Source organism: Engraulis encrasicolus, chromosome 2 (genome assembly GCF_034702125.1).
Source record: "Engraulis encrasicolus isolate BLACKSEA-1 chromosome 2, IST_EnEncr_1.0, whole genome shotgun sequence".
Classification (NCBI taxonomy): domain Eukaryota; kingdom Metazoa; phylum Chordata; class Actinopteri; order Clupeiformes; family Engraulidae; genus Engraulis; species Engraulis encrasicolus.
The window spans coordinates 26,664,560-26,689,559 of NC_085858.1; the positions used below are offsets into that span (position 1 = coordinate 26,664,560).

At 45.1% G+C, this 25,000-nt stretch overlaps 1 protein-coding gene across 1 annotated transcript in view; it reads right to left on the reverse strand.

Moving 5' to 3' along the window:
* sdk1a (sidekick cell adhesion molecule 1a) overlaps positions 1-25,000 on the reverse strand; it is a 447,949-nt gene that overhangs the window by 117,499 nt on the left and 305,450 nt on the right. The window contains exons 16-20 of the mRNA XM_063185237.1: positions 21,604-21,744; positions 15,923-16,104; positions 9,437-9,552; positions 7,713-7,908; positions 5,478-5,576 (exon numbers count right to left, since the gene is read on the reverse strand). Coding sequence (XP_063041307.1) covers positions 5,478-5,576; positions 7,713-7,908; positions 9,437-9,552; positions 15,923-16,104; positions 21,604-21,744 — 734 coding nt within the window. The remainder of the gene's footprint in view (positions 1-5,477; positions 5,577-7,712; positions 7,909-9,436; positions 9,553-15,922; positions 16,105-21,603; positions 21,745-25,000) is intronic.

Sequence of the window (25,000 nt, forward strand, 5' to 3'; positions counted from 1 at the left end):
GGAGTTGGGGTTTGTACTACCCTCTGATCTATAGCCCCACCTCCCAGGATATGACGTATATATACCTGCAAGGTATGCACGGATATAACCTGCAAGGGAGCATAGCAATGCATGACATTACACTTAGGTGACACTAACATCCAATGCGTCGGTACACAAAAAAAAGCTTTCTAAAAACTTTGATTAACATTTAATAATAATTGACATTCAACAATGCATTTACAAATATTTGTAAATGAGTAAGAGCCAAACTATGACCGCAAAGTGGAGTGGGAATCAACTTCTACTGTGTGAGTTCTATGTGGTTTCATGACGTCTGGGGCCTCATTTATCAAGCGTTCTTAGGCACAGATCTGTGCGTAAAGCATGCGTGCGATCATGCCTGAGCAAAGTGTGGGATTTATGAACATGTACGTGAACATAGAAATGTGCCTAAATCTACGCACACCTCAAACCATGCGTGCGAGTGTAAGAAACATGAAATAATATTGACCGTGCAAGATACAGTTTGCTTTGAATGGCAAGTGACAGTGTTTTCTTCCATGTGTGTCTCCTTCTTTTATTTATTTCGAAACACTTTCCTCCCCTTGTCGAAAGCACCTCCATTTCTGCCGCGGAAATGTTTCTATCTCCGCACTTCCCGCCAGCGCTTCGAGTGGTGCGTGTGTCCGCATGTGTTCATGTGTGTCCAAACAGGGTGGCGCCTTCGAATTAACATGGCATTTAAATATATTTTAATGCCATATATGGTTACTTGGAGGCGTTTCGGGATGCAAATTACCCCGAATGCGCGCGTGCTTTGGAAAGTGTGGGATGTATCATGCAGAGGTGTGCGTAGGAGCAGCCAACGTACGTTTGATAAATCCCGATTATTCTATACTTGCGAGTTGCGACCATTCTATATTTCAGTCGTAGGACACAATTTAGAAGGCATTCTACGAACAAATGATAAATGAGGCCTGGTCTTTGGAGGAGAAACTTCCAGGACCGATGAGACTGTGCTGTATCTGTTGTGTTAACATAGTATTTCTTTGCCCATTTATAAACATTTGTAAACATTTTGTTGATAATTAGTTCACTATTTATAAAGTGTTTATAAAGCTGTTCATAGGTACGTATTCTTAAGTGTTACCAATGTGCCTTGCAGTTGTTTTAGGTACAGGTTTATTTGTTACAGTGCCTGGAGCAGTGTGGAGTTAGGTGCCTTGCTCAGGGATTCAAACCTAGGTGGGATTCAAACCTACTACCCTTTCATCTATAGCCCACCTCCTTTAACAGTTGGCCACGGCTGCAGCAGAGCAATTTCAATGATCAATGTGGAATGGAATGCCTTGTGGATTGACAATGACCTAACCTGGACAAAGTCCAGTGCTGACAAAGGGTCCAATTCAAGCTAGTACTGCACCTCCCGCCCTTTTCTTTTGCTTGCGGCCTCTTGCCTTGATGGTTCTCCGCCTCCGTGGAGAAAAGATGAGCGTTACTCCACTGTTCAGGGGGCCTTTTGCCCGTTCAACATCCTGATTTCAAACAAGGAAATGACCTTTCAATTGTGCTTTTGCTGGATATTGAATAAAACTCCCAATCACCAATGAGGTCTTGCCTCACATGGCGAGACCACAAGCTAAAGGAGGAGATGGGGGGGTACTAGTTGGAGTCGGACCCACCATGGCCTGCAGACAACGATGACGCTTCGCTCACTCAGTGATGATGTAGAGAGAGTACAATGATGCATAGTGACTTTAGCAAAGGAAGGAAAATGGCCACAGCCAGCTTCGAACCCGAGCTTCCCAGACTAACAAATGGGCAAATTAATGAGCCAAGCTCACAGGTGTGACAGTCCGTCAGAGCAGACTCTTGTGATCATTACTCCATCACAGTGATGATGGAGCCTGCATTGCGCAGTGATGCTCATTGATGATGTCAGCCAATCAGGCTACTGTACAAAGCCGTGGTGGGTGGTCTGGGATGGGACCTGTGCTCAGCCACATAACATGCTGACAGCAGTGATGCACAGTATTGATTTCAGGACCATCCACCAAAGCATATATGCACCCATGGGCATAACTACAGGTTGGTTAGGGTGCACCTGTGCCCACACACTTTGCCAAACAGGCCCACCAAATAAGAAGTTTCCCTTCCCTTGATTGACTCTTTGCTGTAAGTAAGCTGTGAAATGTTGGGCTTGGCTCGTAATATTTTGTCTTATCTGCACCCACCCATGTTGTGGTTTTTGGCTATGCCCCCACTAACATCATGCACCGGGTGTCTGCCAACTTCTGGCTGACTTGATTTGTCTGTTTTTATTTATTTATTTTCCCACCTCGTTTTTTGGCTGTTTTGGGTATGCAGATGTTTACCCTTCCTCCCCTTGCCTCAGGTTGGGGAACGAGGAGGTTTGGGGGGGGGTAGTGAGGTAGGGAGGTAGAGAGGGAGGGAGGGAGGGGGGAGGGGGCGGATATAGGAAAAAAGGAGCGAAAGAGGAGAAGAAAGAAAATAAAGAATTCCTTTAGCAAGCCCCAGTCAGCCACCCCTGTTGGTTCGAGCGGTGCCGGGTGCCGGGTGCCGGGTGCCGGGTGCTGGGTAACCCCTGGTGTAGTGAGTTGTCTGGACCCCTGTGCACCCCTGGCCCCTAACCTGCGTCTAACTGAGACTAATAGCCCAGAGAGCTGCGCTGTAATTTGCTGTTTATTGGGGAGTATTTTCCCCCCCAGTCAGCACTGTTTCCAATCACAGAATGTCCTCTCCCATCCAGGCTCTCATAAATCAAGCTTTGGAGCACCGTGCGGGGAGGGAAAGAGAGGAAGAGAGAGAGAGAGACAGAGAGAGAGAGAGAGAGAGAGAGAGAGAGAGAGAGAGAGAGAGAGAGAGAGTCAGAGAAACACCCGTGCAAACGTGGCACTGCGCCGAGCCCTAACATACAAAAGGGCAACGCTAGCGTCACAACAAACGATATAGACAAGAGCCATTCAGTCTAATGTACTCGCAATCTCATTTCATCCCCCCCCCTCCCCTTCATCTACATCCAACGCCATTCATTCTTTCTCTCTTCCATTCTTTCATTCTATCTCTCCTGGTCTTTAATCTGGGGGCTTGGTTAGAACCAGGCGTGTGTGTTACGGAAGGCCTTTGTGCATCCCTGTCTGGATCTGATCTCGTTCTCACACACACACACACACACACACACACACACACACACACACACACACACACACACACACACACACACACACACACACACACACACACACACACACACACACACACACACACACACACACACACAGATCTCATTCGCTGGTCGGGAAAGGGAGCCGTGCCAATATCACCTCTACCGGTACGTTCCCCACCACCACCACCACCTCCATCCCCACCCCGGCTCCAACTAACACCCCCTGCCCCATCCCCTCCCGGCTTTTACCTATTCCTTTGATTTCTGCGGCTCACTCGGTTACTGATGCTGCATGCTAACACGGGCAGCGTTTGATTTTTTTCCCCCCTTCACATGCTCGGACCATGTTGTTAATTGATTCCTCTCATAGCCGTTTTAATGATGCTTTCCTGGGATATACAAGCCTACTCTCCTCCTCCACCCCACCCCTCACTCCATTTAAGGGGAGGGCCTTATAAACCATTTGTTTGTACGAGAGAGAGAGAGAGAGAGAGAGAGAGAGAGAGAGAGAGAGAGAGAGAGAGAGAGAGAGAGAGAGAGGAGGGAGAGAGAGAGAGAGAGAGAGAGAGAGAGAGAGGGAGAGAGAGAGAGAGAGAGAAGGGAGAAGGTAAGAGGGGAAAGATATTTCTGGGCCACAATTGTGTGATAACATCTCCGAGATAATTGCCTTTTGTACAAAGAGCCAATGAAGTGTTAAATGGAAGTGGAGCCATTAATAGAGCGTCTGCAACAGCCGCTAACTTGCTTAATCGCAGTGGAACACCTTTAAAGAGAGCGGGAACTAGCTCATCTAATACACAGCTGAACACCTAAAGCATAGCTCACAGCTAAACTATACTGAAAGAAATGAAATGAAGTTGAAATGAGATGGTGGAGGAGTTTTATATTTTACTCTCTATTTTGCAAGTGCAGTAAGTCCTAAATGCAATGCATCACCTTGTCAGCTAAAACAGTATTGCTGGAACACTTTTGACGGGATATGAAATAGCTCTTAAAAAGTTCAGACAAGTGGGGTTGCACCCTGAGATGTACAAGAAAGCGCCAAGAAGCAGCAGTGTGGGCAAGTTATTACGGTCTGTACAATGGAGTGTGGATAGAAAAAAAAACCTGAGATAGGCTTTTCTGCTGAAAAAAGTAAACACTTTTATGTGAAGGAATGGAACAGCAGAACGCAACACGGAGCACGAGACATCAGCTTCTTGGGGGGTGACAGAATTATAGTCATTTCAGCCAGTGTAGCAGAGAAGCGAAATAAAGAATGGCTGTGTGAGTGTGTTGTGGACAACCTTTGTGATGCCTTTTAGATAGTAGTGGTGTCAACAATGATCGATTCGGCGATACAATCCAATGCGGGGCATGGATGATTCAGAATCGATCTGGCAATTTCCAGAATCGATCCGGCAATTTTTTAAAGTTGTAATTACTTCCATGTATATTTCGGGAGCAAATGAATGTTAAATTAAATAAAAGCACTTCAAAACATTGCAAGACTGATACATACTGATACAGAAAACCAATAAATTGTTGCTCAGTATCTGACCTCATCATCATGACTGATTAAACATTTGCTTTGCTTTCAGTAGAAATGTAATGCATTGCAATGCATTGTAGAATCGGATCGAATCGGATCGGATCGGATCGCATAGAATCGAATCGAACCGAATCGAATCGATACCTCCCGAATCGTGATCGAATCGGATTGTGAAGGGCAGTGCTGATCCACACCACTATCAGATAGCCTTGGAAAGTCTAGCCCCACGGCGCACAACAACAGCTTGTCTGCCAGCACATGCTATGCTATAGACCAAACAAAACGTTACATTTTATATATCTGACAAAAAGGGTGAAATGTCAGTCTGCGCTTTAGACATTTGAGATGTCTCAGTGTAGTGTTGTTCTGAATTCGTAAACATAAGCGGCAAATGTGTGTTTACGAAACATCACATACCCTATTTCTGTTAAAAGAATCCAGCATCTACCCTTGCTCTTTCCTATACAAACCCAGCCATCCATCCAGGCATCCATCCATCCATCCATCCATCCATCCATCCATCCATCCAGGCATCCATCCATCCATCCATTCATTCATTCATTCATTCATTCATCCATCCATCCATTCATTCATTCATTCATCCATCCATCCTTTATATACAACCTTTTTTTTTATTTGGGGATGTTTTCACCTACAAATCACACAACACACGACACTGCTGCCAGTCTCTCCCTCGTGACCATTTCGCTTTTCGATCCCATATCAATCTCACTTGTGACAATTCAATTCCGTCCCTAATCCCCCAGCCAGTCTCACCTGTGACAATGCCATTCTTCTCCACAGGCTCCTCCCAGCTCACGCGCAGGGACGTGTCCAGGATCTCAGTGAAGCTCAAGTGGCCCACGGGGCCTGGGGCTGATGGATTAAAAAAAAAAAAAAAACACACAAAACAATGTCAGAATTCAATGTGGATAAAGTGACTTTTTGGGTTGAAAAAAGAGCAGGGGGCAGCGTTTTGAAATTGGACCATTAGAGGCATTCCATAAACTAAGCATACTTATTTACTTGCTTTATCTAGTGATCAGTAATTACATGCGCATGTCACCGCTGAGCTAGTGGCAAACCCACAACTGTATGAACTAATTTCCAAGTTGGAACACTTAAACCTTGTACTGTACATTAAAAAAAAAGTCTCCATAGTGGTTTTGTCTGTCCACCGTGGAGTCATGAGACTTTTCATTTACAGTACTGTACACATAGTGTTTTATGTATTCCAACTTGGAATACCCTGCCGCACACCTTGAGATCATTAGGCTGATTAGCAATGTCACGAGCTGAGGTCCGGTCAGATCTTCTGCCAGTTTCTATGGTAACCCTTATTAATGAGCACTGAGATACATTGCATGCCGCACAACATGCTGTACGCAACTTGTCATACAGTAATTACAGTACTACGAATGTGCATATTTGTTAGACATTTTGTGTCTACAAGGAGGTCCATACTATGGGAGGGGAATCTAGCGAAAGGTCAGCAAGTGTGGTACAAAATTTGAAAAAAAACTATTGAAGTACTACACAAACAAAAAGTGAAAATAAAAGCGGTAATACGCATGTTAAAGGCACAATGTTATAAGCGGAGGGAATACAGGAATAGAATGTACGATCTGTGTGTGTGTTTGTGAGTGTGTGTGCACACATGTGCAGGTGTACGTGCTTGCGTGCACATGTGTGTTGCAGAATTAAACCGCTGAAATATTTACACAGTTCATCCTTTCGGTCCTTCAACATACAGTAGTATTCTAACCGTAGGAAATGCATGAGCAGTTCTTTTGCTAACAAATCTGACCCGCCCTCCACTCCTCTTCTATGACACATCTTCCTCATCATCTTAGTTATTGTGATACTCCCCAGGCTGTCAGAGCTCTTCCATATAACAATGTCTCATCACTAACATCAATTGGAGATGACTACAGACCTTGAAACAAACTCCCCCTCATCCGAGCAGACTGAATAATAGCAGTTAAAAGGAAAACCCTCCCACAGATTAATTACCCATTCTCTTTGATGCCCCCACATCCACATGCACCATTACACAGGCAACTGGTTAAAAACACCAGACTCACAATTCTGTCACTGTCTGACAGAATCTACCCGGATAACAACAACAACAACATACTACTACAGGTATTACTACTACTACTACTACTAATAATAACAATAACTTTAAGTCAAACAGCTACTTACCATCCTTGTGAGTCTGTAGTATACTTTAATCTAACAGCTAGTACTTACCATCCTTGTGAGACTGTAGTTTACTATAGTCTAACACAGGGATGTCAAACTCAGGCCCGGGGGCCAAATGAAGAGTTCAGATGCAAAACCCCCTAACTCCATTTCTGAAGACCTGCACTTCTATATTTTTAGAGAACCCCGTTGTTGGTTTGGTTTAAATTCATGTACTTGATAATACATATAAATAGTTATATTACATAAATAAAATTAAAGAAATTGCAATTTTGATAGCTTTGTATTAAATAAAAATTAATTAAGATTATTTTCTGAAATGGCACTTAGGGGGTTTTGCATCTGAACTCTTCAAATCTAGCCCGCAGAGTCATTTTATTCGGCCCATAAGATCATTTCAAAAATGTATTACAGTTGGCCCACATACACCCACATGTTAGTGTAACAATACTTCTACATGAAATTTGGTGTCACAACATGAGTGGGTCCAGGCCACTGAAACAACTCGCACATATGCAGCACAATGTGCATCCCATATATAATGGGAAAGAGTATGAAATGTAATTATGAAATTTAAGAATTTTAAGCGCATGCACACACAACTTAAGTCCATTCAAAATAAGTTTGGCCCGTGACTTCATTCCAAATTTTGATCAGTCCATTTGAATTGTATACTGTAGTCTAGCAGCTAGTACTTACCATCCTCGTGAGTCTGTAGGAATCTGGGTATACTATAGTCAAACAGCTACTTACCATCCTCGTGAGTCTGCACGAATCTGGGTATACTATATTGAAACAGCTACTTACCATCCTCGTGAGTCTGCACAAGTCTGGGAATGCTGCGAGGTCCGTTGCCCGGGGTGGTGAAGCAGAGCACGGAGGTCAGGTACCAGGTGAACTTGCGGAGGGCGGTGATGTAGCCCACGTGGCGCGTGCCGTGGTAGTCCGGGGTGATGGTGGCCACCACCATGGCTTCCGGAGAGTGCTCGGGCCACGCCATGAGCTGAGGAAGACACATTAAGGACGAGGGTCATATAATGGGACAAAGCTTACAGATATGTCAATCCTGGGATCAGGAAAAAGCTCAAACCCCTGCCATTTTGGAACGGTTAGCTTTGAGTCTTGACCTAATCTCTGTACTGTATAACATTTAAATAAATCTTAGCAATTTAACTTTTTCGAAATAGTCAAAGTTCTAGTCCTAAGTTCTAGTTCAAATGTACTGGTTATGAGGTGATTTTTACTTAAATAATGATTGACTTTTTGTTTTTACTTGAAACTAGAAAAATAAGCTTGCTAAGATTTTTGCAGTGTGGGTGAAATTGAGCAGAGAAAAAGCAGTGTGGTCATATAATGGTAAAATGCAATTACAGAGGTATGAATTTTGGGTTCAGGACCAAGTTCAAAACACAAACACAGACCCTGCCATTATGGATCAGTGCACCATAGCGTACAGTAGGTACAGTAGTTGCTGGATTGAAATGAATTAACAATGTGGCAAGGCCAGGACATGGCTGGGACCAGATAAAGGCCTGGCAATGCTTGCACGGCTCAGTCTAAATTGCTGGTAAGTCTTTCTGCAAATCACTTAAAAGTTATAGAAGAAGCGCAACACTGCTACAATTACGGTCAAGGTTTTAATGTGAAAGATGACGTCAGTCAGACCTTCATCAGAGTGACCGAAACGTCATCTTTCACATTAAAACCTTGACCGTAACTGTAGCAGTGTTGCGCTTCTTCTATAACTTTCAAGTGATTTCCATTGAGATAGCTGCACCTGCAAACAAAGATTCAAGGTGTGCAGGCCACCTCCTCCCATCTCCTTGAAGTCTTTCTGCAAAAACACAAAAATAAACAGAATCGACTCCTGAGGGCTTTCGGCCCACTGGGAAATGCCCTGTGAGCCCTATTTCCTGTCCAGGCCTGGAAAAGGCTTTCACCCTGATTCAAGATACTGATCATTTCAATATAAAATGAATTACGCAACTATGGATTCAGCAGGAGAGTGAGACTTAAAGGGACACTGTGCAGGAAATGGTCAAAAAAGGTACTGCAACTATGCTGCTTATTGAAATTGGGCTGCCTATTGCCAAATTTGATCTTTACATGAAAGTTTACTAAGTATTAAACACATATTTTCTAGTATGGTCCAAGTACAGTCATTTTTGCCTCTAAAAATGGCTATTTTTGGAAATTCAAAATGGCGGACCATGGAGAAGATCCCCCTTTTCATGTATGAAAAGTGCAATTTTTCCAGTCATAATGAATACTTAGAATTTGATGCTGGTGGTAAGTATGCATGAAAAAGGTAAACTTACTGAATGAGCAGCATGAATTCTGGAAATAAACAACTACAAATCTCACACAGTGTCCCTTTAAGGTGATACAAATACACATCAATCCAGGCATCCACAGCGGATTTCAGAGTATACATATGTCTTTCGACAGATTTATGTAGCCACTGTTGACCCCAGTCTTATGGTGCTTTTACTCCTGCAGATAAGACGAAGATAAACAGGCGGAGCGCTCACCTTATAGCCTTGGTTGATGCCGTTGATGAACTGCTGTGGTGGGGGATTCCAGGTGAACCTGATGGTGGTGGAGTTGACAGCGGAGGCCTCCACACCCTGCGGTGGCGCTGTGGGGACTGAAACAAACAGTAGCTGTGCTTTAGTAGAGGTAGCAGAAAAGAAGTCGCCAGAGAGGTTTTATCTGGTTTTAGGGGTATGACGAGAGAGCAAACTCAATACTTTTTCCGGGTGGTACTGCACTCTAGGGGTGCCAACGGAGGAGAATGCATGGGGGGTCATATGGAGCTCCACAATAGATACGGCCGTTGCTTTAGATGGAGAAAGTCGCCAGCTTTCGTTTTAATTTTCATTAAGGCAGGATGAATTATCCTTCCAAACAGCACTTGAATTTTTAACTCGCTTGAGCTTTGTAAAATACGCCGATATTGTCATTAATATTACGTCACGAGTGACTTATCGCACACGAGTTGGTTCAAATCAAACCTCCGTCGCCGCCGTGGTAGCCCAGTGCCCTACCATTAGGCTACGACATTATTAAATGTCATGTTACAGATAGTGTAACATACTGTATGTAAGCCAACAACATAGAGATTACTTGGCATCTTTTCTTATGGGACAGCAGGTAATATGTGATACATGTACTGTACACACTCCAGAACGCCCACACAGATGTACGGTACAGACATACGCATTCATGCACGTACATGTACACACACACACACACACACACACACACACACACACACACACACACACACACACACACACACACACACACACACACACACACACACACACACACACACACACACACACACACACACACACACATCAATATTTGCTAAAAGCTAGCCCTGAGTTGGATATCATATCAGCGCAGACTCCCTTTCATGTCAGTCAACATTTTAAAAGGGAGAAAAACATGATGAAATGTCAGTTGTCTGCCCTTTAAAAAACACCACTGCAGGCTCAACGCATCAACAAGATCTAAGGCCTTGCTTTTTGATTTCTTTACCTTGCGCTTTCAATTAAACGGATTAGTCTCAAGTGGATGAGAGTACCGCTGTATGGCGTGAAGGCAAGCTAACCTGAGCACCCTCAGTGGTACCCTTTTTGCCATTCGAAAGTCTAGACTCCAGAGAGCAACCACCTCGTTGAATTAGACATCCCTGAATAAATGATTCGTCCAACATTGGACGAGAGACTATGCAGACTGTCCTCTCCGATGAGAGTGGGGCGAAATAGATTCTACTTCTAAACATCCTCTCCTCTGAAATAGTGACTGTGCAACTGACGGCTTGTTTCCCTCTCTTCTGCCTACACACGTATACACATGCACACGTGGGGGGAGACTCGCTAGACTCATCGGAGCACACACAATCACCAGGTCTCCTACCCTCCTTAAGATGATTTTTTTCCCTCCCTTTCATTTTTTTCCCTGCTTGCTCTCCCAGCATCAGGGTCGGCGCGTCTCGTCTCCGTGCCCTCCTACCACCCCGCTCATCAGGAGGCGGTGGGCTCCCCCTGGCCCTCCACATCAAAGAGATGGAGAGAGAGATGGAGAGAGAGAGAGAGAGAGAGAGAGAGAGAGAGAGAGAGAGAGAGTCGAAAGAAAGAATTGAGTGAGAGAGCTCAGAGCGGCAACTCTTTGATTCAGAAGGTTGGGGTTGGGGGGTGGGGGGGTGGGTGGGTTGTGTGCAGAATTCGCCTTTGGCTAAGCCCCGCCCTCTTTAGTTACAGTTGCTAGGTCGGACAGATAAACTTTCAATGCTGAGATATCAACGTGATGATTTATGCAGTGACTGCAAATCGCAGCAGTTATTCACTCATAATAAATAAAACACGCATTCATAGTATTGTGAATATAAGTATTTATTTTCTGAACGGTCATGCGATGCATCACAGCTGTTATGGGCTCTTCTATGGGTATCGATAGGCATTGTAACCAGCACCATGGTAAGCTGAGCTCGCATATCTTTTGAGCCCTGACTCAAATAGACGAAAACGGAATCACACAACTTAATGGCTGTAGTCATCTTCAAAGCTACCACAGCAATGTGTAACATTAACGTTTGGCGTTTATATCTTCAGTAGCTTAACAAAGTCACGTCCATCAGCTGCTAGTCAAAACACTCCTGCCGTGACCGATAAGCTTAGTTAACTTTGCTAGCGGTGTTTCTTCATTAATTAGGTCAGAAATCCAAAATACTCTGAAACAGGTTCGTGGTTTGCTTACAACCTTACTGAAAAGGGACATGAATGAGATGGTGTCATGATCGGAGCACACAAAGTATGTTTTTGATCCGTGTGCTTTCTAGTCGAGTGTGAGGCTGCCGAGACCCTTCAAGGCAAACTATCCAGCTACTAATAATATTAGTCCGGTTTTAGGTAAAGAGGAAAGTGATTACCACCTGTTACATCGCGGGGAAACTTGCACATTTGTCACAAATACCCCAGGCACGGTTTCCAATCATATTTTAATAATAATACGACCGTATCTCGCTAACTACTTGAAAACATGCGATTTCAGCATTGAGTTCAATGGAGCGCTGTCAAAACTGTCCGAGGTTTGTCCGAGGTCGTCCTTATGCTGCGCTGTGATTGGTCAAAAAGCACTTTAGGGCGGGCCTTAGCCAAAGGTGAATTGCCCCTTGAGAGATCACATATGAATGTAATGTTCAATAAGACAGTGCAAAAAAAATTGAAAAATGGACCTTAAAAAATAAAAAAGACGAAGAATGTTCTACTTATGGCTTACGTTTTATGATCCACAAGCTATGGATGAAAAAAGAAACAAGATTTTACTACTACACTCACGCAAGCAATTGCTGTATTTCAATAGCTGTCAGGCACGCGGAGGTGCTGACATTATGCGCTCATCTCCTTCTCTAACGGCGTCCTAGGGGTCGGCGTATCCTTGACCTTCCCGGAAACAAGACGTGCTTCAGGAATATGCCAAACGGATGCGTGACTCACTGGCTGACTGACTGACTGACTGACTGACTGGCACAACAAGGCATGGCCGCTGAGAGTTATTCTCTCTCTGTTTGATATGCACTGACCTTGAGCGTAAGGGTCTTGGGCTGACGGACGACTCACTGACTGAGCGACTGACTGACTTTTTGATTCTGGGCTAACGGCCACAGCGCGGCTTTCTCATTTACACCTTCACTGCTGCTCCATGGGTTTCTCCAGGGGAACGGTCACAGTTTTTAGGGAGCCCCATGCCCTTGAATTTCAACATAGTATATATTATTTTCCTCTGCCCCTTTCTCAGTGGTCATCTCACTGGCCTCCATCACACAGTTGCTGTGTACTGAATTCCGCCCCCCTACCCCCATTCACCCTCTACCTACTCAGTAAAAAAAAAAAAAATCAGTGTTAGTGTAACTCAAAAACTTTTTAACATCTTGTAGAGTGCGTTTGGATCAAAAGTACTCTCTAAGTGTCGAATTAAGATTGTACTTTTTTGTAACTGTATACAGAACTTTTTGCTGAACCTGCATTCCTGGCAGCTGTCAGCTAGCCCTGACATCCAACACTGAGGGAGTGAGTGAGGGAGAGAGCAGCCGCAGAGAGTGGCCCAGGGGCAGCAATATGACATGCCACAATCATTAGCTGGAATTCCACAACTTACCTGACTGACAGCTTTTCTATTAAAATTCAACACAGACCTGTGGAGGATTTTTTTTTACCTGAGTGAGGTGTGAGTTGTACGTATGTTCTCTCTCCCTCTCTCTCTGTCTCTCTCTCTGTCTCTCTCTCTGTCTCTCTCTCTCTCTCTCTCTCTCTCTCTCTCTCTCTATGTGTGTGTGTATGTGCGTGTGTGTGCGTGCAAACTCTGACCAATATCCAGCCACAGGCTCCTCCACAGATCTGGAAATCCATCCACCAGCATGGACTTGAAAATCAAAAACAGAGACCAACCTTTCACTTCTACCTCTGCCTAATTAATGACTCACCTGAATGTCGGAGACCGTCACATCAACCTACCAACCAAAAGCCATGCAGCCTAGGGGTCCTCCTGACCGCTCTGTTGTCTGAACTTCAGATGCCACAATGACAAATCCATCATACCGTACAGAGAGAACAGGCCAAAGAGAAAATGTGTGATAAACATTGTTCTGACATTTGATAATTGCTGATCTCAGGAGCCCTAGGGGCGGGCACATTGATGGCATTCAGATTGGCCACGACTGCTCTTCTGAAAGTGTTCTAATTAGACGGATGAAGCGTCCCGCCACGGTCAATACATTCGCTCCTCTCAACGGGGCTGAGTGCCTAAAACGGGGGGGCCAATCAGAGAAGTCGAAAAAGCCAAGCCTGCCCGAAATAGATTTCATTGAGCTTCATTGATGTCGAAGGTATAATTTCTCTCTTCTCGCATGGCAAAGAGAGAGAAGGAGAGAGAGAGAGAGAGAGAGAGAGAGAGAGAGAGAGAGAGAGAGAGAGAGAGAGAGAGAGAGAGAGAGGGAGGGAGATAGAGGGAGAGAGAGAGAGAGAGAGAGAGAGAGAGAGAGAGAACAAGAGAATGAGAGAACGAGAGAGAGAAATGAGTAAGCAGCCCTTGCCCAAGCCGTAATTGTTATAATTGTTTTGAAGAGGATTAACTTCAAAGTCAGGCAGGCAGGCAGGCAGCACAGCCCTGCTCTGTGTGGCGGTTACCTCTCTCCCCCTCTCAGTAGTGGGGCTGTGTGAGAGGACAGTTCTGCTTCAGAGCACCTGACCCCAGAAAGGGGGACGCTGTAAACAAGCGCCAGTTTAGGGGCCCCCCCTTTTTTTTTTTACATGGCCGGGTGACAGGCCTGGCCTGCTGAGGGATGGAGTAACAGAGACAAAAGAGAGAGAGAGAGAGAGAGAGAGAGAGAGAGAAAGAGAGAGAGAGAGAGAGAGAGAGAGAAAGAGAGAGAGAGAGAGAGAGAGAGAGAGAGAGAGAGAGAGAGAGAAGAGTGAGAAGGCAATTGAAAAAGAACATGAAAGAGAGGGACAGACAGACAGACTGTGAGAGGGAGAGACAGACAAGGGGAGATCGTAGAGAGGGAGGGGACATGAACATTAGCAAGAGAGAGGAAGTGTGTGCGAGGGGTATTGTCAGAGATGAGAAATGGAGGGTAAAACACAGCATGACAGAGAAGAGTGCCGGAAAAAAAACAGAGGTTTGAGTTGGATTGGAGGGTCATGAGAGAGTGAGGAGAGGCCAAAAGCAAAGAGCAGGTTCAATGGAGATTCAAGACAGAGAGGTTGGCAAAGAACAAAGACAAAGAAAAAAACAACAACATGGGGGAACCGAAGAGGGCGGAAGAGAATGAGAATAGACAGAGTGAGAGAGAGATACTATATAGAAAGATTAAAAGACAACGAACGATATCAAGAGTGAGAGAGTGTGACAGATACAGTAGATAGATAGATAGATAGATAGATAGATAGATAGATAGATAGATAGATAGATAGATAGATAGATAGATAGATAGATAGATAGATAGATAGGCGAGCAAGACATCCAAAGTCAGAGTGACTCAGATAAAGAAAGAGAAGGAGAGAAAGAGAAGAGAAAGAGAGGCAAAATGAGAGTGACTGAGCCAAAAACAGGGCCAGACAAAAGACAGAAGAGAGAAGGAGAAAAGAGAGTGCCAAAAGAAAGAGGGGGATGTAGACTCACCTCCCTGCAGACTGTATGTACGATATAGGCAGGAAGAGTGAAAGTGGAAGGGAAAGTGAAAGCCCATTTGGGGACTCCAACTCCCATTGTCATTGTGACACAGCACTCCACAGAATACAAGTGCACACTGCACACAACGAAATTGCATGTATGCCCCACCCGTCCAAGGGGGCAGCCGCCCCCAATGGCGCCGGGACGGTACCATGCTCAGGGTACCTCAGTCACACCTGGCTGGCAGGTTGGGAGTCGAACCGGTAACCTTTGGGCAACAAGTCTGACGCCCTAACCCAGCATCTTAAGCAGTGGATCCGGTACATCTCTATTTATGACACATCCATGACTGTGTTACGACTAGAGATGCACCAGATCCTGACTTTTGAGGATCCTTCCGGATACCGGATCCAATGCTTAAGATCCTGCCGGATCCGGAACCGGATACCGGATCCTACGAAAGGGTTGAAACACATAGCCGCACACGTGGGCCCTTTTTATTAGTTGGCTCAAACTATTTTTTAGACTCATTAGCTTACTGCCACACTGCCTGCACTGGCCGCTTCCAAAGGGCTTTCATTCCATGCGGCAATTGGGATTGTGAAAGACTGTCTGAAAAACCTAGACTAGAGATGCACCAGATCCTGATTTTCAGGTAACTGCCGGATACCGGATCCACTGCTTAATATCCTGCCGGATCCGGGTCCTGTGAAAAACCCTATTATCCTGTCGGATCCGGAACCGGATCTTGGATCCTGTGCATCTCTAGTTACGACAATGTTATGACACGCCAGCAGCGTCAAGTTAAGTGTTACCACAGATTTGAAATCTCTCACCTCCCTGCAGGGTGTACTCGGCCACTGGCAGGCTGAAGACTCCCAGCCCGGCACCCGTGTAGGCCGCCACCTGGATCTCGTACTGGGTCCAGATGATCAGCTCGCTCACCAGGCAGTAGTTGATCTCGGGGCTGCTGATGTTCTTGTGCTGGTATTCCCCCGGGAGGCCCGCCAGCCGATACCTGCATTAAGAGGAGGTTGGGGGGGGGTTGTCAGATCGATGGTCGAGTGATTAGCGACAATGATTCCCTTCCAGGTGAACTGCTCCATTGCCTTTGCCCACCTACCAAATGAAGCCCCTCATTCCCTCCCTGCAAAGGCCGCTGACAGTTTTGGCTGGGCCCAGGGAAAAAAATCATCTGAAAGGGCCCCCCACCTAATACATACAATGTAATGAGGACCCCAATATGGGCCCGCCATCTCCCTGGGCCCGGGGCAACTGACCCCTTTGTCCCCCTTTGTCAGCTTCCCTGTCTGCCCGCACACACATAGGCTGTAATTAGAGGGCTGATTTCTTTTTTTAACGCCTGGCCCTGTTCTTTCTTTTTTCTCTTTTCGCTTGGTTCCTTCTGTTCTTCTCCTTTACCCTTCTGCCATCTTCCAAAGCCAGGACTTCAACACCAACACCAGCCCACACACACAACACACATACACAAAAGAAAAGATGCCTTCTGTTTTTTCCTTCTTCTTTTCCTGCAGTCTGCTATCACGACAAGCCATATTGTTCAGCTAAAGCCAGAATGGTTGTGTGTTTCTTATTCATTTCTCGACAGTTATTTAACCCTGATTGACTCCTCGTTCTGTGGGCCTCTGATGAACAGATATCGACCCAAGGCAAAGCGGGAGCACTAAGATGGGTTGATGTGTGTGTGTGTGGTGCATTGAGGTATGAACAAAACAACCAAAAAATAAATAAAAAACACTGAATTCTTTCTTTCAAGTCTCTCTCTCTCTCTCTCTCCCTCTCTCTCTCTCTCTCTCTCTCTCTCTCTCTCTCTCTCTCTCTCTCTCTCTCTCTCCTATCCTCCATTGAGCGCTGGTGCATTGAGGAGGGAGGCTGAGGGTCCTGCAGAAGCACAGCTGGCTGGATGGCTAGGTAGATGGATAGAGAGAGCCGCATGGGTAAGCCTGCTTACCACTCCAGGGAAAGAAAAGGGCCATCGGAATAAAAGAGATAGAGTGAAGAATGAGAGAGAGAGGGAGAGAGAGAGAGAGAGAGAGAGAGAGAGAGAGAGAGAGAGAGAGAGAGAGAGAGAGAGAGAGAGAGATAGGTACAGAAATGGAAAGGGATGGAGGGAATGGTGAGAGAAAAGAAGAGAATTGAGGGGACAGGCAAGGGCAGAGAGAGCAGAAACAGACACAGAAAGGGATAGAGAAAAATGATAAAGGGAATGAGGGAGAATGAGGAGGACGGGAGAGAGAGAGAGAGAGGGAGAGAGAGAGAGAGAGAGAGAGAGAGAGAGAGAGAGAGATGGAGAGACGGAGAAAGATAGATTCAAAATGTCTATAAAGTGAGGGAGCATGACAAGGACAGATGGAATAGAGAGCAAAATACAGATAGGGAGAGAGAAAGAGAGAGCGAGAGAAAGAAAGAGAAAGAGAGAAAGACTAGACTAGTGGTGGTGATGGACAAAAACATCCTCCTAGAAGGCATTAGTGCATCCCTGCGGCGGCTTCAAGGTCAGATGTGCGACAGCAGCAGCAGCTGAGGACCAGAGAGTAGGCTTTCAGCCCACATGCCACATGCACTGCACTCACTTAGCCAGACAACAGGCCACCGCCAGGCAATTAGCTCTTGCCTACGCATACAAACACACGCTCTGCTCAGCCTCAAAGGCTAGAGGCAGTCTCATAGGTGCATTCACTAATAGTACAGTAGGGTATTCCCAAAAATAGAGCTTGCCGTACCGAGAACAACAGATGAACAACAAAAGACTGCACCCCTATGACTTAAAAGGCTTTTATGGGTTTGGAATTCTCTTTTAGCTATATATACATACAAATGTCGGGGTTTTAAGTGAATATGTAATCACTTTGTAAGCAATACCCCAGTGCTGAGCTCCATTTGTCTCATTTGTTTAAATGTATACGTCTTTCCCGATAGTGTATAATGTCTGATTGTTAGTGTAATGGTTGAATGTATTCCCAGTGATCATTCCCTGGGACACCAGTTATGCAGTTATATCAGAGAAGGTCTATTTGGAACTAAGAAAATCTTTGGTTATATTTACATATTACCTAGATGCAGTTGTTTGATGACCAGATGCTAAAACGTACACAGTAAACGTACATTGTGCATGTAGTCTGCAACTAGGTAGTCTGAGTAACATTAAATAAAATAGCACATTGTTTCTACCCCCTGAAGGAAAATGCATGGTTTCTGTAGAAAACACATCTATACATCTGCACTGCTCAGTGATGTCAGGTTGAATAACTACACGCTGACATAATGACCTATAAGACTACGGCCAAATCCAATTTCACATTTTCTGACACTTGATCTCATTGTAGAGGAGCAGCGAACAAGATAAATCTGCTGGGCTGAGGCGTGAGCCTGGTAGGAGATGAGAAAATGATCCGAAAACTTGCTGGTGGATTAGGCAATTTGTCCAGCTTCACACGCCGGACAGGGTAATACGGCCAGTGTGATTAGCTGTAATGATATTGTGAATAGCATTTCTATGAGATGTGTATAGTGTAGTTAAACCAAGCTCTCATATTCCTCTTGTTCCCATTCTGTAATGTAGGGTGAGGAGCGAGCACTGGACATGAGATTTCCTTGATGAGAGTTCCTCGGGTCATTGTGGTAACCACAAATTAAAAAAAAGAACTTCATATTTTCTTTCAGAAAAGTTTTATGCATTAGGTCATATAACTTTCAAATACTTTAACACCAAAAATGCATTTCTCTTTCTATCCCTTAGAAAAGGTTCAGGTAGCTGAAGACATTACTCCACCATTGAGCTTCTTGAAGTACATCAAGAAAAATAAATCCATTACGCTGTTGGCACTGGTATCTACTATTTGAACACATACTGTTCATGAGAGTGTAGTAGACATTCAGTGCACCACCGAGTTGCTTCTAGTGCCTGAAGATGGATCCCCTCCCACTTTGAGTTGAATCTACGTAGCATGCAAACATACGGTCCTCAGGCACTAGGGCTGTAACGATACACTCAATTCACGATTCGGCTTGTATCACTATTCTTGACCTACGGTTCGATACACCCCACGATTTCACATTTGCCAACATTATAAACTTTATGAATAAAAACTATGATAGTTTATGGGTAGAATAGGTTACAAGAGGCTACTAATAATTTTAAAAAGTTTCTATATAAGAATGATGATGCTTTGAAGCACTATCACTTCATATCCTGTGGTTGTTTTCTGGGCTGATGTGTATCAAAACGTCAAAAGGGCGTATCACGATACTGCCTCCTTGTATCACGATACAGCATCGTGACTCTGTGTATCACGATTTCTCGGTTCGATACAATATCGTTACAGACCTATCAGGCACCCATTTGGAGTTGACCACCAACGGCAGAAGGGTGCCGTTATATTACTGGAGGACATATCCTCTTAGCACACTATTGAGCTGTAGACCCTAGGCTTACTCGCTGCCCTCAGAGCTACAGGGTGAATTTCAGCGATGAAAGTGATGTCGGCTATGATGATGTCCTCGATTGTAAGTCGCTTTGGTTAAAAAGCGTCTGCCAAATGCAATGTAATGTAGCAATATTGTTATTGTGTTAAGTCAAGTTAATATTACAGTATGGTAATGAGCTATGACGCGATTTAGCGAAAACCAATTGGAATGTTCATATCTCCTTATGTGTCTGGCTGTCAAGCCATAGCAGTTACGTGATCAAAAATGTCAATGTCACGTCCAGACAGAGAGAATAAAGCGCATTCACGCAACATTCCTTCAGCGACCTCAGCTACCTGGGTGGCGTAGGTCGTATCTGGTCTACACGCAGCATTACGGTAGGGACACATACACACGAATTTGCGAACTTTGCCATTCATTCCTATAAGAGAGGCAAAGGCAGGCGAAAGCAAGCGAACAGGAGCGAAGTGAAGCGAAATTATTAAAGAAAGTTTAATGTTATGCAAATAAGGAGCGAATTCGCCTGCCGCGGCCCAATCAAATCAACAACATAACTGTTCCATTCCATTTGATTCGCCGCGACGACCTGATGACGGTTGGATTTCGCCTCTCTTCGCTTCGCTCGCTTCGCCTCCTATGTGTCCCTACCGTTAGAGGTGTGTAGTTAGCATATTACCTGAGCACGTATCCCCTGAGGACACCGTTGAGCTGGGGCTGGAGGGGTGTAGTTAGTATATTACCTGAGCACATGTCACAGGGGTGACTTGGACCAGTGGGGGAGGGGATGAAAAAACAACAACTTTTGTTCTCAACGGACACTTTTAGGTGACGGACCACAGGAAAGTAAACGAGACTTTTTTAACACTCACTGATTAACTTATTATGGGTTACAGGTGTGGAGAAGGACTGTTGTTTGCGATTGGAGCAGAGGGGTTGGGGGAAACACTTTTTAATCTGCAGGTGTGCAGAGATGGAGGAGAACGCCGGGGGGAAGAGGACGCAGCGAGAGGTGGCGAGCGAGCACTGGAGGAGGAGACGGCTGCAGACGGGTCGCGGGCAAGAGCAGCTGCCGGACGGAGGGGATGCCATGCCGGTAACCGGCCGGAGCCTGGATGGAGGCGGAACCGTATCGATAGAGGGATCCTATGGACCTGGACTTGGCGACCTGCAGGGATACCGAGGAAGCGCGACCTCGGCGCAGGAGTGGATGCCACGACGCAACTGAAAGTTAAGTGAATTCCGTAGCCTGGACTCATGTGTTTAATACTGTGGCACTTCAAGTTGAAGCCCAACCCTTCGTCCTGGACGGGCAAGCTGCGCCCGGCCCTAGCTCTCCTCCTCACTCTCCCTTGCTCGCTCGCTCTCGCTTTCTCTCCTCTGCTGGGCCTCACTCGGCTGTATTGACTTTTAAACCCCGCCATAAGCGGAGACCACCGAGTGCTCCGCCAGCGCGGATGGCTGCTCTTATTGGTTTGCTGTGCCACGGTTTGTTGTTCTGCGTGTGCAACTGTTTATTATTGTGCGATGCACTAGTGTGCCAACATCCTTCACGTGTGTAACTAAAGCAGCCGTACTGACTGTGCACAATGGTGGCTCCATACTTTGGCATTTTAAAACATTGCTGAGACCTGCATTGGTTTTTAACGCCCTCCTCTGCCCCCCCAGCCTGGCCTTGATGAAGTGGTGGCTCTGCACGGGCCACTGGGAGACTGCTGCTTCGATGGGGGCCCTTTGGGCAGGCAAACGGACTGAACTCCTGGGGGTGGGGATCATGGACTGGGGGATCGTGGATGGATGGACTGAGAGACTGGTAAACTTGCCCCTACCCGGGGTCGGGGAGAACATTGGGAACTGGGGTCAACTAATAAATAAATGTCAAATCCTGTTAAACCCAATTCTTGTGTCTTGGTCTGCTTGGTAGTGTACAGTCAACTCCTCAGGGTAATGGTGGTAAACGGGGGTGCCGCTTGTTAACGCGTGCGCCCCCTACCTGTGACACACATATCCCCTGAGGACACCGGTCTACACGCAGCATTAGAGGGGTGTAGTTAGTAGTACAGTATATTACCTGAGCACGTATCCCCTGAGGACACCGTTGAGCTGGGGCTCTGGAGGAGGCTGCCACTGCACCATGATGGACTGGTTGGTGCGTCCGCTGGCCACAATGTTCTTGGGGGGCGCACTGGGGGGCTCCTCTGGCAGCATCAGCCTGGGGAGATATGCAGGGGTGATAGTGAAAAAAAATCCTGAGCCTGAACTTTTTTCCCTGCTCTAACGACGTCGACAAGATACTGCACAGTGACTAGGTCTAGAGAGTAGGTCTATTTTGACACATTATTCAAACATTTAATAGCCTGTGTATGACCATTATTCAAGCCTGATAGTGGAAGAAACCCCTGAACCTGTAACACTTTCTGAGATAAGAATAACCTAATGGCTAATTATTACCAATGTTTTTATTTTTGCAAATTCTGTCAAGCCTGACATCAGGCATGGAGCCTGAATACTATCAGCCCTGGATATGTAGAGGGATGGGGGGCAAAGAGGACAGGAGAGGACAGGAGAGGACAGGAGAGGACAGGAGAGGACAGGAGAGGACAGGAGAGGACAGGAGAGGACACAGGAGAGGAAGAGCTTTGTCTTAACAAAATGGCAGAAGACACAGGACCACTTGGCTATATTCTGCTTAGTGTCTTACACAGTACTCCTACATCAAGCTTACTCTTTCTCTATCGAAATATTCCACAATACAAAGCTGACATTATTTCCGTGTCTTGTGCATAAGACACGCTCTTCCGTCTTGTTGGTGCATCTCTGAAGTAATCTAGTAGTAGGAAATGGATCGCACTCAATTTTTCTTCTTTCTTGTTGTTTTCTTTTTATTTTAACATTGTGTCTTGTGCATAACATACTCAACAACTCACATACACTCTCTGATTAGAACAAAAATCACAAGATGAGCTAATGATTAAAGCTGAAATCAAGGCTACACTTATAAATCACTTATTGGTCTTCAGAGCGGAAAGAAAAATATGTTTATGCTCAATCATGACACTTAATTAGCCTAATCCGCGATAAGTATGTAAATGAGGAACAGAGTAGCACCATTTTAAGAAGCAGGAAAGACTTATTTAATCTGATACCACACACGCACGCATACCAATCAAAAGGCATCGGTGGCAGCCTAATTTAAAAAAAAAAAACCTGCAAGCTGACAGTTAAGCACACACGCCCATGTACGTACAATATAAGAGATTCAGAGTTTTTAAAAATGCAGTGTTAATTCAATACTAAGAGAGTGCTATCTGACTATAAGTCTTACATTAACACTGCCGCAGCGTTCTTACTGCTCACAACCAGCCCTGGCAGGGGGCTCCCCTAGGTGGCCGCTGGTCTCTGCCTGAGGTTTCTTCCTGGCTATAGGGTTTTTTTCCTCAGACCTCATTGAGCTTTTTTCCCCCCCTACAAACTATGATTCAAGCGAAAGGGAGTTTTTCCTCACCCCTGATGCCACAGGGGCCGTATCTGAGCGCCCATTTTCAGTCCGACTATCTATGACTTATGCTAGACCCAGCCACTATGGACCTTACACTTCTAAGAATCCTGGTCCTAACCTACGTTGACCTTATGACTCTACAATCTCTTTCTATCTCTTCTTCCTCTGCCTTCCTGCTATCTCTGCCTCTCCTCTCTTCCTCTCCTTTTAAATCCATCTCTAACAATTATGTTTTTTTTTTCTCATTTGTTAAGCACTTTGAGTTGCATCCCTTGTATGATACAGTGCTATACAAATACAATTATTATTATTATTATTATTATTATTATTATTATTATTATTTTTACTATGTGCATTTACTCAGGCCAACCTGAATGAGCTATTCCATTTCCTCACTACACAGAACCACTTGATGAGACAGGGAACGGAATAGGCTCTTGTCACTCCAATTTCCATCTCATTGTAGAGAGATTACAAGAAAACAGTAGCCGAACGGAGCCTGCACAATGGAAGCTAGATCATTTTGATCCAGAGCTGCCATTGTTACAAAAGTACTGCAAACCTGAAACCCTTGACTGTCTCTCAAGAGCACTTTCATTAGAAGCTACAAAGATTAATGGCCGCTCGGCAAAACACTTCATTTTTGGAGTTTGACACATTTTATTCATTTATTCATATACTGCATATTACACATTTTATTTTCTCCCAAAATAATAAGAGTCCTGGACTTCTGTCCATAAGTATTAAATATTCATTAGAAATGTTCTTACTTGCGCAACCGAATGTCTTGGAGGTTAAAGGAGAATAATAATAATTTTGGATTGCAACAGTAGGAGTCACCCCCTCTAGTCAAGAGACTGCTTTTCAAAACGACTACCCTGCAACTTCCACCCACTTTCAGTCAAGTGTTCAAAACACAGAGTGCCTCATTTGCACTTCTCCTACTCCTTGCCAAATTAGATAGGAGACCTCCAGACCTTTGCAGCTATTTGTTGTTGTTTTTTCATGTGCAAATGCTTGTGGGACCCTAGCTATTTGATTTTTTTTCCGTGGCCATTGTTTCTCTGCTTGGTTCTCATTTTTTGGAATATGCATGCTGAAATACTGTAGATGCCTACACAATAATATTACATGGCCACTGTGTTTAGGCCCACCTTTCCTTTCATAGAGGGTACAGTAAGACTAAACACTAAAAAGAACACATTAAAACTCTTGTTAGAGCCAAGGGTGGTAATGGTCCTACCAAAAGTTTAATCAAACATTTGAAAGAACCCCTGCGAGTCCCCAAGTGACCCAAATTCCCCACTCCGACAAAACTAACAACATAAGGGAACGGTGCAGGAGGAGTAGTAGGGGGAAAAAACAAGCCTACCCTTAATAATGTGTTTGATGCTTATAAAACTGTTCTAATCCAGAGACTATAAGCATGATGAGATGCAGTGCATATTTCCCCCGGGGGGAGCGAGAGAAATAATAAAAACATAATGAGAAGCAAAGGTCCATTTGTAATGTGAAAGCACACAGTTCCTCCTCGCTGGGAGCCTGTTCGTTACGGATAGATAACCTGGCAAACTTGTTCCCTTGGCAGCCACTAATCTGCATGCTTTTCATCAGCGCTGACAGGTGCACTCTCTTATGGTGAATGGTCAGCGCAAAAAGCGCATGCTAAGTAGCTGCTGGCGCACAGTGGTGGGTAAGGGAAGAGCAAGCAAAGTGGCAGCTACAACTGCTTCAATCAATTCTACAGTGCCATTTCTATCTGGACAAAAGGTTTGGTATTACAGCCATTTTTACCTTACTTATCGTTTTCGTTTCTGACATAGCTTTTAGAGTTGTCAGCTTTTTTGCACAGTGGGGAGTTGCAAATGGACCACCCCATTGCTGCGCCTCTCTCTGCTATTAGTACAGAATGTGGCACATAAGGTGTTTTCCAGTGAAGTGCCCATGAGGTGATGTCAGTCATGCAAAG